The sequence below is a fragment of the Astatotilapia calliptera genome, chromosome 20 (assembly GCF_900246225.1).
Source record: "Astatotilapia calliptera chromosome 20, fAstCal1.2, whole genome shotgun sequence".
Classification (NCBI taxonomy): domain Eukaryota; kingdom Metazoa; phylum Chordata; class Actinopteri; order Cichliformes; family Cichlidae; genus Astatotilapia; species Astatotilapia calliptera.
The window spans coordinates 4,982,548-4,998,237 of NC_039321.1; the positions used below are offsets into that span (position 1 = coordinate 4,982,548).

Below are 15,690 nucleotides of genomic sequence, written 5' to 3' on the forward strand. Positions count from 1 at the left end.
GATGGATCTTCTTCTTCTTCTTCTTTGTGTTTAACGGCGGTTGGCAACCAACGTAAAGGAGCATTACCGCCTCCTACTGTTCCGGAGTATGGGTCAGACAGTGAGTTCACAAGCTGTATAAAAAAAAAAAACTAAAAAAAAAACCCTACACTCTTTCATAAACACCTATAGCCTTCAGAAACCCCACCAGTTCCCTCACCTGTGCCCTACTACCCTCCAACACACTCTTCAGATTAAATTCCCCAATTCCCCGCTCCGTCAACCTATTCTGCAGAACTGACCTCTCCACATCATAACCCTTGCACCGCAGTATTACATGCTCTACTGTCTCCACCTCCTCCTGGCACACTCCACAAAGCCCCGTCTCATGTTCTCCTATCATCTGTAGCGTTTTATTTAATGCACAATGTCCCAGTCTAAGCCTGGTAATGACCGCCTCATCTCTCCTATTACCCCTATACAACCTACTCACTGCCACCTCCTTCTTAAGATGATACAATTGCCTGCCCGTACTCCCTGAATCCCACTGCTTCTGCCACTCCTGAACAACCTGCCTCCAAACAACACCTTTCCCTTCAGATCCACTGCTTGTAAGTTCCATCTCAGTCCTACTTTTAGTCAACGCTCTTTTCGCCAACCTATCCACCTTTTCATTTCCACTGATCCCTACATGAGCTGGCACCCAAAGAAAGTGAATATTGCCACCACAACACCTTATCCTGCTTATAGTCTCCAGAATAGTATACAGCATGCCCTGCCTTGTCTTCGAACAAAACGACTGTAGACTTGAAAGAACAGCTGCCGAGTCAGAACATACTACCACCTGCCTGATTTTCGAACACTCTACCCATTTCAATGCTACCAAAATTGCTACCATTTCAACCGTGTATACTGCCAGTCCATCCGAAGTGTATTCTGTGTATTCCAATATTTTTTGACGGAACTGTTTCCAAACCCTGTACTTCCAGTAACTGGACTTTTAGCACCATCCGTGAACACATGAATACACTCAGGGTATTCAGTCAAGCTGTGAAAATGAAATGCTGAAACAAGATCGACTCTGCCTTTCAATGTTCTCTTCAGATCCAGCAAGTACCAGTCCACAGGAGGAGTCTCCAATAACCATGGGGGAACCACAGAGAACACTACTGCAGGACATATTTTAAGTTCATACACCTGACACTCCTTAGCCCACTGATTCCCCACCTTTCCAAAATGAGCCTTCTGACTTCTTCCATACTCCCAGCATTCCAAAAGTACCTCCTTTGTGGGATGTGCATCACCATGACCACCAAGATGAACCCAGTAATTCACCGACACTTGCTTCCTCCTAAGATCTAGGGGCATTTCTCCCATCTCCACCTGTAGGGCACCGACTGGAGACGTCTTAAAAGCTTCACAGCACACTATAAGGGCTTCCGATTGCAGAACATCCAAACGTCTCAACGCAGAAGGAGCTGCTGAACCATATGCCACACACCCATAATCAAAGACCGACCTAATTAATGCCAGGTAAAGTCTTTTCAAAGCAGAAGAGCTCGCTCCCCAACCCCTCCCAGCTACACACCTCATAACATTAATAACTTTTTAGCATTTGGTTTCAATCCAATCAATATGCTCCCACCATGTCAGTCTCGAATCAAACACAACACCTAAGTACGTAAAAGAGCTCACTTTCCCAATTACCTTGTCATACAGTGTCAATGTCAAAGTCTCACTCACTTTTCTTTTGGTAAAGAACATCATTTTTGTTTTTTCCAAAGAAAACCTGAAGGCTGTGATGGATGAAGACGAGCTGAGCTCTTTACTGTTACTTTACTGATTTACTGTGACCGATACCGCGTCTTTAATATGAGATTTAAAAAGGTGTAAAACGTTCTTTACGTCCTCAACGACTGATAATAATAATGTGAGCAGCTATTTACAGTTTTCACTTTATGCTTTATTCTGCGCTTGTAATATGAAATGTTTGTAACATAACAGCTACAAACACTTGGTAGAGCCTACATTAAGACACACACACACACACACACACACACACACACACACACACACACACACACACACACACACACACACACAGGTCACACACACACGGTTTGTGTACCCGAAAAACCATCAAAGTGAGAGCTCTTTTACTTATCTTTGCTCAGAACCCCGCCCACTAAGTTCTGACCAATCCGGTCTTTAAGTCTGACATCGTAGGGTCGCTGTCAGACCGGATAGATAGGCTGAACTACTGTAATTCATTATTATCAAGATGTCCTAAAAATTCCCTGAAAAGCTTTCAGCTACTCGAAAATCCTGCAGCTAGAGTACTGACAGTACTGCATACTGCAGCTTCCAGTTTGGATTCGGGAAATTGACACTATCTCTACTTTTAAGATTAGGCTTAAAATTTCCCTTTTGCTAAAGCATATAGGGCTGGATCAGGTGACCCTGAATCCTCCCTTAGTTATGCTGCAGTAGGCGTAGGCTGCTGGGGGGTTTCCATGATGGATTGAGTGTTTCTTCTTCAGTCACCTTTCTCACTCACTATGTGTTAATAGATTTCTCTGCATTGAATCATTCTTGTTCCTAATCTCTGGCTCTCTTCCACAGCATGTTTTTTGTATCCCTCTTATCCCCTCCCTGAGCCTGGTTTTGCCGGATGTTTCTTCCTGTTAAAAGAGAGTTTTTCCTTCCCGCTGTTGCCAAAGTGCTTGCTCCTAGGGCGTCATATGATTCTTGGGTTTTTCCTCTGTATGTGTTATTGCAGGGTCTAGTATAAAGTGCCTATTTTTAAAAAAAAAAAGGAATTGAACTGAAAATTGTTCCCGTCCTGGTTCCCTGCGAAAGCAAAAACCCGTGCCTCCACCGTGACAGAGCTGGAAACAGCTTGAGGTTATTGGTGCTCATCTCCTTATCAAGAGCATTCTCAGTCCATGTGACAAAGTCAGCCAGGGTGAGACTCCCTTCAAGGCTGTTGTCATCTTAAACTTTTCACAATATTAAGCACGAACTGCCTAGACTTACTTTATCATTTTAATCACTGGTGGTTCAAGAAATGAAGTGTAATCTCACAGACTCAGATTCATGGAATCACGGGTGTTTGAAAGATTTTATTGCATGTGTTGTAAAAAAGTTGTGTTTAACTGCAGTAACATCATAACTTACAGGGCAAAAAGTGACTTAATAACAATAATAATAACAACAACAATTATCATCATCATCATCATCATCATCATTATTATTATTAATACGACAGTGTATTTACTAAAAACATCAGTCATAATCAGGACAATCTCAAGCCCACCAAGGGAGGGCTCCAATAAAGTAAAATCTATGGCCAGGATTTCATTTAGCCTAGATGCCTACAAGTGGCCCATATAGCTATGCGATACCAACCCTGAATCTTTTGTAGTTTGACAACGCTCACAACCCTGGACCCACTGCTTGATGTCAGAGGACATCCCTGGGCAGTAACAGTGCTGTCTGACCAATTCGGTGGTATGCTATGGTCCTGGTGCAGCTGTCTCAGCTGAAGTCCCAGAGACTTTAGAGCATCTGGGAGGACAAGTTGGAGCACTTCCTCACCCCCATCAGGACGTGAAGTCTGCTGATAGAGTATGCCATCCTTCTCTACCAAACGGTCCCACTGACGTAGCAGAACCATAACTGGCTTGGGAACCTCGCTCCTCTCCCTTGGAGATGGCGGAGACTGCCTTTTCCAAAACACCAAGAAACCCTCAGGTGTGGATCAGCCTGGTGTCCTCTGGCAAATGCTAAGCTTATGTACTAAGAAGTGGTCTGTGGTCACCACCTTGCTAATTGCCTATAATTTCCACCTATTGTCTATTCCATTTTCACAACAGCATGTGAAATTGATTGTCAATTAGTGGACAGTTTGATTTCACAGAAGTGTGACTGACTTGGAGTTACATTGTGTTGTTTAAGTGTTCCCTTTATTTTTTGAGCAGTGTATATACATCCCAAAAGGCTCACACAAGCTAGGTCCCTTAACTTTTGGTAGCTGTTGAAAGGATTAAGTTGTGGTATACCAATGGCCAGAAATGCCATTATTATTACTTCATCACAAAGTCAGGGGTGATCTGAGACGAGTGCTGCAAGGTACACTGTGCTGCAGATGTGCTGTTGCTATCCTCCATCTTCAAAATGCATCACCCTCCAGGACCTGAAGATCAGTGAAGCACCAGCCAAACCAATCTTAATATTGGAACAATATTATAGTTTGATGTTGAATTTCCACCACCTTTGCACCAGTGGTTAATGTTGAAACAATAATAAACTCATGATTAAAAATCAACAGGACTTCACAGATATTTCAATCAATACTAAACCACTGCAAATTACCATCAATGTCTTTTTCAGAGGTTTATTATCTAAAAAAAAAAAAAAAGGACACAATTTAACATGTCCAAAATAATATCTCTATAACATTGAGTGCCAGACCTGATCTAATAATAAAAAAAAAAAAGACATTTTTGCATCAATTAAGAAAACAGTTTATTTTATGAAAACATTTTTTTGTTAAATCTATTATTTACACAGTGTTTTCAGTTTACTCTGTGATGGGGCTGGACCCCCCAGGACCGTGACTCAGATGTTGCAGGACACTAAAAGCTGTAAGGCTTGCAAAGAAACAACAGAGAAGCACCTAGAAACACTGTGAGACTAGTTAACAGCACCCAGTGCAGGAGGAGTTTCAAGTGAAACCATTGTGAGACCTTCTCTCTTTAAATGCCCTCTTTTGCTTAGTCAGGCCCTTATTTTTTCCTCCCAGCCCAGTTAGGTCCAGAGGCCAGCTCAATTGTAATGGCAAAGGCCAGCATGCGACAGACTTGCACACACAGTTCCCTCCAATCAAAGAAAAGCCTTCCAGGTTTTGAATTAGTTTTTCTCTCTCTTCCTGATAATTTTGACAATGGAACAAAACATGTTTAATAGTTTACTACTACATTTCCCCATTTGATTTTTCCCTATAATGAACAGTGAACTGTTTAACCCAGTGTGTCCGAATCTGAATCGAGATATTGTCTCTTCTCTCCTGGTTCTCCTACTTTCCTTTGAATAGAATAAAACCATCTCCCTGTCCTCTCCTCCTCCCACCGATTTGCCATCTTTCCCTTGTTTTCTGTTTTACCATGCTCTTCATTTCAGCTTTGCCAATACTGACATTTAAATCAACTTGATCTCCTTTAGCAGCCTGCTTTGCAATTTTATCTGCCACCTCATTGCCAATAACACCATAATGTGCTGGTATCCATACGAATTTAACTATCAGTCCCATTATATTTATTCTGTAGATTGTCTGTAAAATCTCAATTAAAATGTCTGGTCTGGCATCTGAATGACTTATCCAAGCTGGTCAATGATGAACTAGAGGGAACAGATTATTGTCCATAATGGCTTGTTATCCTCCACCCACTGAACAGCTAACAACAATGCCAACATTTCCCCTGTGCACACTGAAAGTCCATTATTGAGCCTTTTTCCAACCTTTATCTTCAATTCTGGAAAATTGAATGCCACACCCACTTGATTGCCTATATTTTTTGCTGCATCTGTATAGAGTTGTTCAAAATCATAAAATTGATTAATATAACCCTGCACTATATAGGAATTCAAAATAAATTCCTTGTCTTTGAAAACATGCGACACTGAAACCACCACGTGTGCTGCAGGCACTTTGGAAAATCTGATCACATTTCCACAGATAACCTAAGCAAGGATCTATAATCCAAAAATAATAGAAAAATGATTAAATATTTTTAAAAAAAGACCAGTAGAAAGTTACAACACTGGAACAAATTTATGACCAAAAACCTGAGGAGGTAAGACGATGGAGGGGATGGTTTCGGTTGCCGTGAGAAAGACAGTAGGCTGTATAGTTATCTCCCAGATCTGGTGTGATCCTAAAACTATACAAACTACTACCTCATTCCACAGCTCCCACTTTCTCCCTCAGTCCACCCCGGTCATATATTAACTTTATATGAGCATAATAAACATGGCCCTGCACTCTTGGAAACAGGACAGATGACCGGTCTTCAGAAAATCCTGCAGCCTTCTTCCCAGAAGCTCTTTGTTCTTGAGGATAGGTAGGCATCTCCCAGGACAAACCTAGGAGAAATTTAAAAAAAAAAGTAGTAATAATAATAATAATACTACTACATCTTTAAATGATCACAACCAACAAAACCTGAACAAAACAAAAAGCATCAAAGAAGAGTCAAATAAGATGTGGGAGATGTTATGACGCATCATTTGAAGGCCAGCAGAAGGTGACATTAGATGTGCTGCTAATAAAACGTGTGAATTAAGGTATTTGTTTGCGGTACCTTTTAAACTCATCTTTGCTGATACTGTGTTTGAATATTATCACATGTATCTGCACTGCATAGGCTCAGGAGGGCATTTCCTGTTCTACATGCAATATATTTTTACAAAGCAAGAAACTTCTTCCTGACAGTGAGATACGAGAACAATGACAGCGAGCAGATGTGGGGAAAAAACAAACCCCAAAACAGTCAAACAGGGTTTTTAACATTGCTTCTCTGATTGTTTAGTGAACTTCTGTCATTGTCACTGAACCCTGGTAGATATACAAGATATTAAATGGTGGATGGCTCAGAAATTCCTGCAGCTAAAGAGGAGATCATTACCTGCCCTCACAACCATGTCAGAAATGACACTTTCCAGTTGTTTTTTATTCAACAACTCAGTATGATTAACTCAATTTTATAAAAAACAAAATCTAGGGACAGCCATGCATGCATTAATCTCCTCAAGGTTAGATAATTGCACTTTATGACACACTTTCAGGCAATATAACATGAGGTTGCTCTGCTGACCATCCCACAGTCTTGGCTAAGAACCAAAGTGATTGGGCTTTTTCTATCAGGACACCCATCCTCTCCCTGAGGAGATCAGTTTGACGAGCACACTGTTATCTTTTATATCCGTCTTAAAGACATTTTTAAAGCAGGTTTTTATCTCTTTAGTGTCCATAATTGTTTTACCACCTCCTCTACATTTTTTATTTGTGCTTTTAAAATACCTGCATTTCATTTTTAACTGTCCTTATTTCCCCTTTTAACTCCTTCCTCTGCCATTATTGATGTTCACTTTTTCCACGTCATACATTTTTTATTTTCTCTGTCACATTATTCTTTACACATCAAAATCAACAGACATTGTGACGGTCCATCTGGATTTAAATGATAGATTCACACAGTTAACAGCGTGGAATAGTGGTCAAAGTTTTAGTCATTTTTGATGGGTCACATCACACTGGCCACTAATGAGTGGCATGACGGGAATCTGCAGTGTTTCTGGATGCAGCTGCTTTTTGAATTGAAAAAGGAAGAATGTGATACAACACCACAAACCTACAGCCGAAGCAAATCCAACATGCAAGCTTTTCCCCGTAACAAAAGCCTTTACGTTTTGCTATTTCTCTGTGGGCGCTATCCAAACACAGCCATTTCTAAACATCAATTTGTGTTATTATATTAATAAAACGCAAATGAAACCCTCAGCTTTCTGCCTGTGTGGTGTTCAGAGGTGATACTAAAGGTTTGGGTGGGCCCCCTGCAGATTTTCACACTTCAAACTGGTTAGTCTGATGTTTGGAATGACTGCAGTAAACGATGTGGAGTCACTATTTTAAACATGTACGCATAAAGTGTGTGCGGCAGAGAGTTAAACTAAAGCAGGGATCCCGTATCATTCTACATTATTAGGTGGCGCTAACATGCTAACCCGAGCACAGTCTCAGCCTCTGGAAACATCGGCTGCTTGGTTTACAGTAACCCTGTCCCCGTCAGAATCACAGCAGTATCTGTTAAAGGAGGATGGAAAGCAGCCACTGCCACCGTGTGTGGAATATTTATCTGAGCCTGCCTCAGAAGTAGCTAGCCCGCTGTTAGCTCACAAAGCTAGCTGACAGCTACCTCGAATTGGCGGTTCTCGACCTGCTGTCATATCCGCACCGCACGCGACAACACACACCTGCCTGTAGGCTCGGTACTTCCCCCCGTAACTAATCGAGTGTTTGGGTGCCGACCTACAGTAGTGGTTTACCTCAGAAGCCTCCCTGTAGCCTGGGTGGCCCCCCCATATCATCGTCGCCATCTTTCCGAGCGGAGCGGTTTGCAGCCAGCTGCTGATACGCACAAATATCGCGAGATTAATGTGTCGTGCCGGGATTTTTTATTTTTATTTTTTTTAACGCGTATATAATCCCTGAGCTTATAAAATATCAAGATTTCCCACTTTCAGGACTTCTTACTTCAGAGTGGGCGCCAATAATATGAAAATTTTGTGGGGGGGGGGGGGGGGGGGGGGTAAACTTCATAATAGATTTAGGCGATAGATTTAGTGGAGTCGTTTTTTTATGAAGTTCCAGTCTGAAAGTCACTGTTAAGCATAAATTAGCAGAATGCTAGAAAATTAAATTAAAATTTTATGTCTAGAAGACAGTATAAATAATAATTTTAAGCGCTTAGTTCTATCATGAGCGCCCTCTGCCGCTCTCCAACGTGAATTGCAGCCAATTTCTACATAACGGGAGTCAAAGGAAGTGGAGTCACTCTCGATAGATTGGCTCCGATTTTACATACATCTTCAGCAGAGGTGCTTTTTACTTCTTTATTTAAAGAATTTACACCTGGGTCATTTCTTATTAAGTCATTGGGAGGAGCCAGCGAAGTAGTAGCACACCAAGAAGAGCGCATCTACTGATCGTGAAGATTTTGAAACTTAAATTTCAAAGCCGTAACACACATCTGCGAGTACTGAGAAAATTATTTTAACACAGAAGGAATTACATCTAGAAGTTTGTTTTCTTAAATATAAATATGGATAAAAAGGATAAGGTTGAACTTTTTTCTTTGACCAACCAAAACAATATGACAGGACCCTTTAAAGCAGGGGTGGGGAACTCCAGGCCTCAAAGGCTGGTGTCCTGCAGGTTTTAGATGTGTCAGTGATTCAACACAGCTGATTCAGATGGCTACATTACCCTACTCACCATATCTTGAAGTACTCCAGATGGCTGGTAATGAACTAATCATTTGATTCTGGTATGTTGACCCTGGATGATATCTAAAACTGCAGAACACCGGACCTTGAGGCCTGGAGTTCCCCACCCCTGCTTTACAGGTTATCCAAAGTGGACTTTTTGAAGTTTCCTCCAGTGAATCAGTGTTTTTTTTTTTCTTTTTAAAATCCCTCTACATCACAGACATTACATTGGTGCAAATTTTGCTATTAAAATCCCTCAAAAATTCAATGAATGAAGACACAGGACACAGGAAATACTTTTTTTTACTAAAAGAATAAATTTTATTTCAGCACTGTAAGTCATTTCCCAACCAGTACAAACATGACTGCCATCTTTGTCTCTTTCTGAACCATTCCTCCCCTGCCTCTGTGAGATCAGACCACCAACAGCCAGACAAATTAAAAACAAAAGAACAAAAAAAACTTTCTCTCACCTTTCCACAAACCGTCTGGTGCTTCCATAATGCTAACAATGATGACAAATTATACCAACCATAATTATAACAGCAATAATGATGATGATAATATTTCTATAACAATAATATTATGGATAAATTTTAACCCTTTTTTCGCTGCACAGGTAGTTTTTGGGTGGTTCCGGGTACTGATGCGTTGACCGATGTGATGTGAAACGGCCCCCAACTTGACGGGGACTTGGCCACGAAGGGAGGGAGGTGGAAGGGGGGGACAGGTTATTCTGAACCTTCTGGGGGGCTGTTGAGGGGGGGAGAGTGGCAGTGTAGAGAGAGACAGAAATTAGGGACCCTTATTCAAACCGGACAAGAATGCTGTGAGATTTCCTGGACAGATACAACCCAACCGATGACTCCTTTCTGTATGACAGAAGATAATACTGTTTCATTTCTACAATAATACATGCACACACTCCTGTTCCGGGGCTTTTGCTTCTCTTCAGAGGATGCTCCCGTTTTCGTGGGCAGAGAGGTGGGGGTTACTTTTAACCAGCTTTATGACACAAATACTATCATTTCAGTCAGAGAGCAAGAATTTTCCTCACAGCGCTTCAGCTGAGACGGTTTAAACCTCCTGATTTAAATCAGAAACTGGAAATAAAATTTTATGATGATCAAAGCGAGATGTAAGCCATGGATTGGAATTTGTTAACTAGGACTGCAGCTAAGGCTTGCTTTATTGATTCCTTCAAAATAAAACCGCTTTTAGCAGAGAAAATGTCTTAAAATTGCTTCTTTTTATTTGAACAAAAGCCTCTAAACCAATAAATGCCCTAACTAAGATGGAAAATAATTTTTATTCACTATAAAAACAGGATGTTGACTATGGACTGAGATTAACTAACAAGTTCTGCAACTTGCAATGATTTTCACTACTGATGTCAAAAGTAACAGACAGCATCTTAAAATCTCTTATTTTTGTCAGACCAACTGTCTAAAATTTATATATTTAGCCTAAATCATATCCGATCATGAAGTCAATGATGCAGCTAACAATTCCTTTAAATATAACTTAATGATTGCACTAAAATGTGCCAGGAAGTAGCTGTATTTTCTGCAGCTCGATGAGACTAACGTCAATTAGCTTGTTATGGTTTAAACGTACAAATGTCAGAATAAAACACTAATTTCCACCAAGAGATCGGCCCTACATCTACCAAATATGCATTCTGATTTTTAGTAAGTGACAGAAAATTGCTCATCTTGCAGCAGCAAAACGGCATAATTAAAATCGCAAGTTCAAGTCCACAAAACTATGAGATTCTATCAAATTATTTTGTATGAGAAGCCCGAAAGCTCTGAAAGCAGATCCTCATGGCTAAAATGTTTATTTCCTTGATGTGAATAAATCTCCTGGATGGTCGATCAATCTCAGATTCGCACTGTGAGGAAAACTGTCTCTCTTTCCTCCGCCTCAGTGCCCACGTACAGCATGAAAAGACCCGCTCAGCTCAAGTCCTGGGAGCTAAAAGACAATGTTTTGAAGAAGAAGAAGAAGAAAAAAAAAAGCAATAGAGGGTGCCAAGAAGCTCGGCGTGACAGAGAACATATTTGTCAGGTGTCGTTCCTTCTTCCCGTGTGTGTGGTTACTTGTAATAATTTGATGTGATAGGAGCAAGTGGAGCAGTTCACACCGCCTAAAACTTCACCATGAGGAGCGAGCGGGAGATTTTGATGAGACGCTCACTCGCCGCCCGGTCCGTCTGCATCTCCACGAAAACCACAGTATGAAAAACAACAAAAATAAAAATGAAACACCACACCGTTACCTCACAGATCTGTCGGATAAATCACACGTGCTGTAATGTCATTATACATATAATCATCAGAAACTTATTACTCAGGGTGGAGGGGCGGGGAGCTGTCAATGTTGGGCAGGGGGAGGGGCTATAGAGGAGCTTGTTTTTGGGGGGGCGGTGGGATAGACGGGGATACTAGGTGTACTTTGGTTCTCAGGTGTTCACAAGAGATATTTCGCTGCTTTGTGCAAGGGCGCAGAGTTGAGCTTTGATTAACGACGAAGAGCGAAAACTCGTTATCGGGGATAATATGAGAATCGAACATAGTGCAGACGACGATTTTCAATCCGAAAAAACGGGCAATATTTACTTACGTACAATAATAAAACGGTGAAGTGGTCTACAGATGCCATATAAAATACAGGTAAGGAAAATGGCGATCGTTACAGTTCAAATCTCTAGGTTGGCTAAGCGTATTTCAGTACTAACTGAAGCGATGGTAGAAGGATTAGATTAGAAGATGTAATAACATTAAAAATAGTAAGAAAAAACACATTTTGCACAATTGAATAAAACAGTTTTGATTTTTTTTTCAGATTTTTTTTAAATCCACTCTGGCTAGATACATACAGAAACTGATTATCAACGTTAATATAACCTTTACTGTTAGTTGGGTTGATTAAGGGGGCGGGGCAGCCCGAAGAGAAAAAGAGAAAAAATAAAAACGGCCAATAGAAACGGTCCTAAAGGGGCTAACGGAGCGGCAGAGGAGGAGGTGAAAGGAAACTGAGATACAGTGGGAGGAGGACAGGGGTGGGATTAACCTGTGTGGAGGATATCTGTGTGCGTGTCTGCAGTGGGCTTGATTTATGTGTGTATGTGTCTGTGTGTGTTTTCGTGGATGTAAGTACTCTACAAGGAGGCCGAGGAAAAATTTGAGGGTGGGAGAAAAGAATAAATGGATGAACAGCGAGAAGAAGTGTCATAGCAGGGGCGGGTTAGAGGATAACAAGCATAAAAATCACTGATCAAATACCTATCAAACTAAAACAGACGAGGACAAAAGAGGGACACTACATCATGTGTTGTGTTGACTTTTTTTTTCTTTTTTTTTTCCAAACTACCTACTGTGTAACTCAGGATTTAACATCTATATATCCGTGTGTTTATTATGTGCGTGTATTCTAAAAATGTGTCAGTGTGCGCGTGTTTCTCCAATCTGTGTCCATGCAGCAAAAACTTGAACGTGAATGTGGGATTTATTTATTTTTTCTTCCTCCTCGCGGTCAGTAGAAAGTGTTACCAAAAAAGATCTCCGATGAACTGACGACCACTCCACTGGGAACTGAAACTGCACGAAAAGAAATCACTTCAGCACGAAAGCAGAGAGAATGCCGCTGGTAACAAATCAACTGATTCCTCTGTGTGTGTGTTTATGTATTGTGAACGTGTGTGTGTGTGTGTGTGTGTGTAACTGTTATCTGGCGAGCGAATCGAGAGAGGGCATCAAATACCAGGTCACACTCTGGATCGCCGCAGAAAAGCCATCTTCTAACAATGTACTGCTGTAATACACGTATTTGTAGTAATGTCAAAAGTTGAAAGCAGTTAAGTATATGACTCCTAGTAATTCTAGACTTAGTATTTCGGCCAGTGGAGCTATATTCTCTAGCCTAGTCTTGGTGTCTGTTTTACAGTCCTGTGTTAAGCCCCGACACTGTTTACCTACTCTCAACCTAAGAACACCTAAAGTGCTCGTAGATCCCTACCCATTAACGGCTAACTAGTCCGAACCTTTTTTTGATTTCATTTGGTGTTGGTGTAAGAGGCGGCGGCGTGGCCTCGGCGGGCCTACGCTCACGGCTGGGTCGACTGTCAGCGTGTCACTGTAAATGGCTGAGTTCATAACAGAGGGGATGTCTGACGCGACTACATTAACACTTACTTATATATATTTATATATATAGTCAGGGTCTTCTGTTTCCTTCAAAAAACAAAAAAGAAACGAAAAAAGAAAGAAAAAAAAAGCATTTCATAGGAGCTTTTTTCTTCCGTGTTAAATTTTGTGGCACACGATGAAGCGCAAGTCATCAATGTAGTAAGAAAATAAGGTGCTTCTTTGCTGACTTGCCCTTTTTTCCATGTGACGAGTTTATTTCAGCCTCTCTACGTACGTTTTAGAGAGATTACAACGACCATGGCCAGCATCTCTCAGGCAGTATCTGTCGCTCTACTGCTTTGACGTTTGCAGTTGTGCTACAGCTAATCGTTAAGAAGGTACATGCTTGTATTTCCTTTGTCAGATGAGACGTTACTGTGTGTGTGTGGAGGTGGGGGACACATTTCATTCTCTACAAACATAAATGCTCTAATAAAACATTTCCTAGAAGTCTCAGATTGTGAGCGGCACGCTCGGGGGTCCGCCACGAGGCCTCCCTCTCCCCTGTCAAGTGATGATGCGGTCCAGCCCGTGAAGGCTCGCGCCACGCTCGGCTGAGGCGCTTCAGGGGCAGGGAAGTGCTTCCTGCTGGTCTAAAGTGACACACCGGAGCTTCGCCGAGCAGCGGCTCTCAGTGTCGGGCATTCGTAATGACAACAGCTGCTCAATCTTTTGAGGCTTTGCTGCCACGCCCCTTTTATATCACATGTGTCTTATGAAAATACACTTTGGAAATAGTTTTTAAGAAATCTGAAATGATTCCCAGGATCTCCTCGACGTGGACGATCAAGACTCCTTTTAGCTTCATAGCAAAGTGAATGTATGAGGGCAGTCTGAGGGGAACTCTGCCTGGCAGCAGTCGCCCAAAAACCTCACCGCTCATTTCCATCTTTTACTGGACAGTTTCCATTCCTACGTTTTTGGCCTTTAACTGAAGAAGGTGCCTCAGAGAGGTTGTCATTTCTATATCAACTGTTAGAGGACTGTCCAGTGTGGTTTAACATTTTTTAAAACAAAGTGCTTCTTTGTCTGAAACCACTCTGTTCACATTCTGACGTCTCTCAAATAGATCTCTACCTTTAAATGTAGATCTATGTGTCATAATGATTTAATCGGGCGCGGGGAACGCCCCTCACCGACTGTCAATTCAACTGTCTAGGGGCTTGTTGAAATCCATTATATTTAAATAGAACATTAAGTGCTTCTGCTGGGGTAGTACAATCAAAGCTTTGGGAGGAGGGGGCCGGGGTGAGGGGTGGGACAATAACATAATAATGCAATTTTTTTTTCTTTTTTTGGAGGGTCGGGGGGAAATCTTGCATACTGTAGGGCTTAAGGTGCATAAATTCATGGGATCTCTTAGCACAGCTAAGTACTAGGCTATGCTACACTGGGCAAAGTAAGATATCACACTAATGCCGTGGTGGTGCAGAAGTGCTTCAGTGACTGATTAACCAATCAAATCAATCAATCAAAGAATAAAACGAAACAAAAAATAACGGGGTTTGATGCGAGTGCTACCGCTGCATGTTTAGCAGCGCTGCCCGCCGACCTGGTTGCAGAATGGAGTTTGGCAAGGGTCGCTGCACAGAAGAGTCAGACTCTGAACATCTCTGACCTCTCGTGAGTTGGCTATGGCAACAAACCACATCAACATACAACGACTGCCTGTCACCGTTGCTGCATGCTTAACGTTTGTGTGCAGAGTCGAACAACGGGACGACTGAAAAAACTAAATAATCAAACTGTACAAACAGCCCTAATAAACGGGGGCGGGATTGATTAAAGATGTGGCGGTGATGGGGCGGGGTTTTAAGCTTATTTCACTCTGAGTGCGGATAGGGGAGGATTTTTTTCTTTTGACAGGTGGGGCGCTTACGGACTCATGGAAAAACGTCTCTTTAGAAACAATGTAAAACCATATGAGAAAACTTATAGGGGGGAGGGGGGAACGGCTAACTGGTTTAGCTAATCACACGTCGCAGCAGAGGAGGCGAGGACGGGCCTCCCGTCGCCTCCTGCGCCGTGTGATGATGTGCACAGCTAGCAGACAGGGCTACAAAAACAGGGAAAGGCAGTCGAACACAGATAACTCTCTTAGAGCAGCACATCCTGATAAGGATGCCATCACTCCTCCTTCTGTAGTGCTCCGTCTGACGGGCAGTCGTCAAGGCAACAGGGGGCCTCCACTTCCACCCCCTCTGATTGGTTGTCTCTGCTGGCTAAGGCACACGGGGTTGGCTGGGCCAGGGGAGTCAGCTCCAAGGGCTGGCCGATGGCGGAGGCTGCTGAGCTGCCATTCAGCTGCTGAGAGGCAACCTCTGGCGTGGAGCCCACCTCCTCGGAGGGCTTTGGGGGACTGCTGGATGGGGGGGACGACGTCTGGGGAAGGAGAGACAGAAATGTTGGAGTGCAACAAAGTTGACGTCCACGCCTGATTTCAGTGTTCACCTGAGAGTACAGAGGCTTGTCT

General features: G+C 42.2%; 1 protein-coding gene across 2 annotated transcripts in view; it reads right to left on the bottom strand.

Moving 5' to 3' along the window:
- Nucleotides 1-9,321: 9,321 nt before the first annotated feature.
- fam120c (family with sequence similarity 120 member C) overlaps nt 9,322-15,690 on the bottom strand; it is a 41,304-nt gene continuing 34,935 nt past the window's right edge. For both annotated transcript variants that reach the window (XM_026153310.1, XM_026153309.1), the window contains exon 17: nt 9,322-15,599. In XM_026153310.1, the coding sequence (XP_026009095.1) occupies nt 15,345-15,599 (255 nt within the window). In that variant the 3' untranslated portion in view covers nt 9,322-15,344. The remainder of the gene's footprint in view (nt 15,600-15,690) is intronic.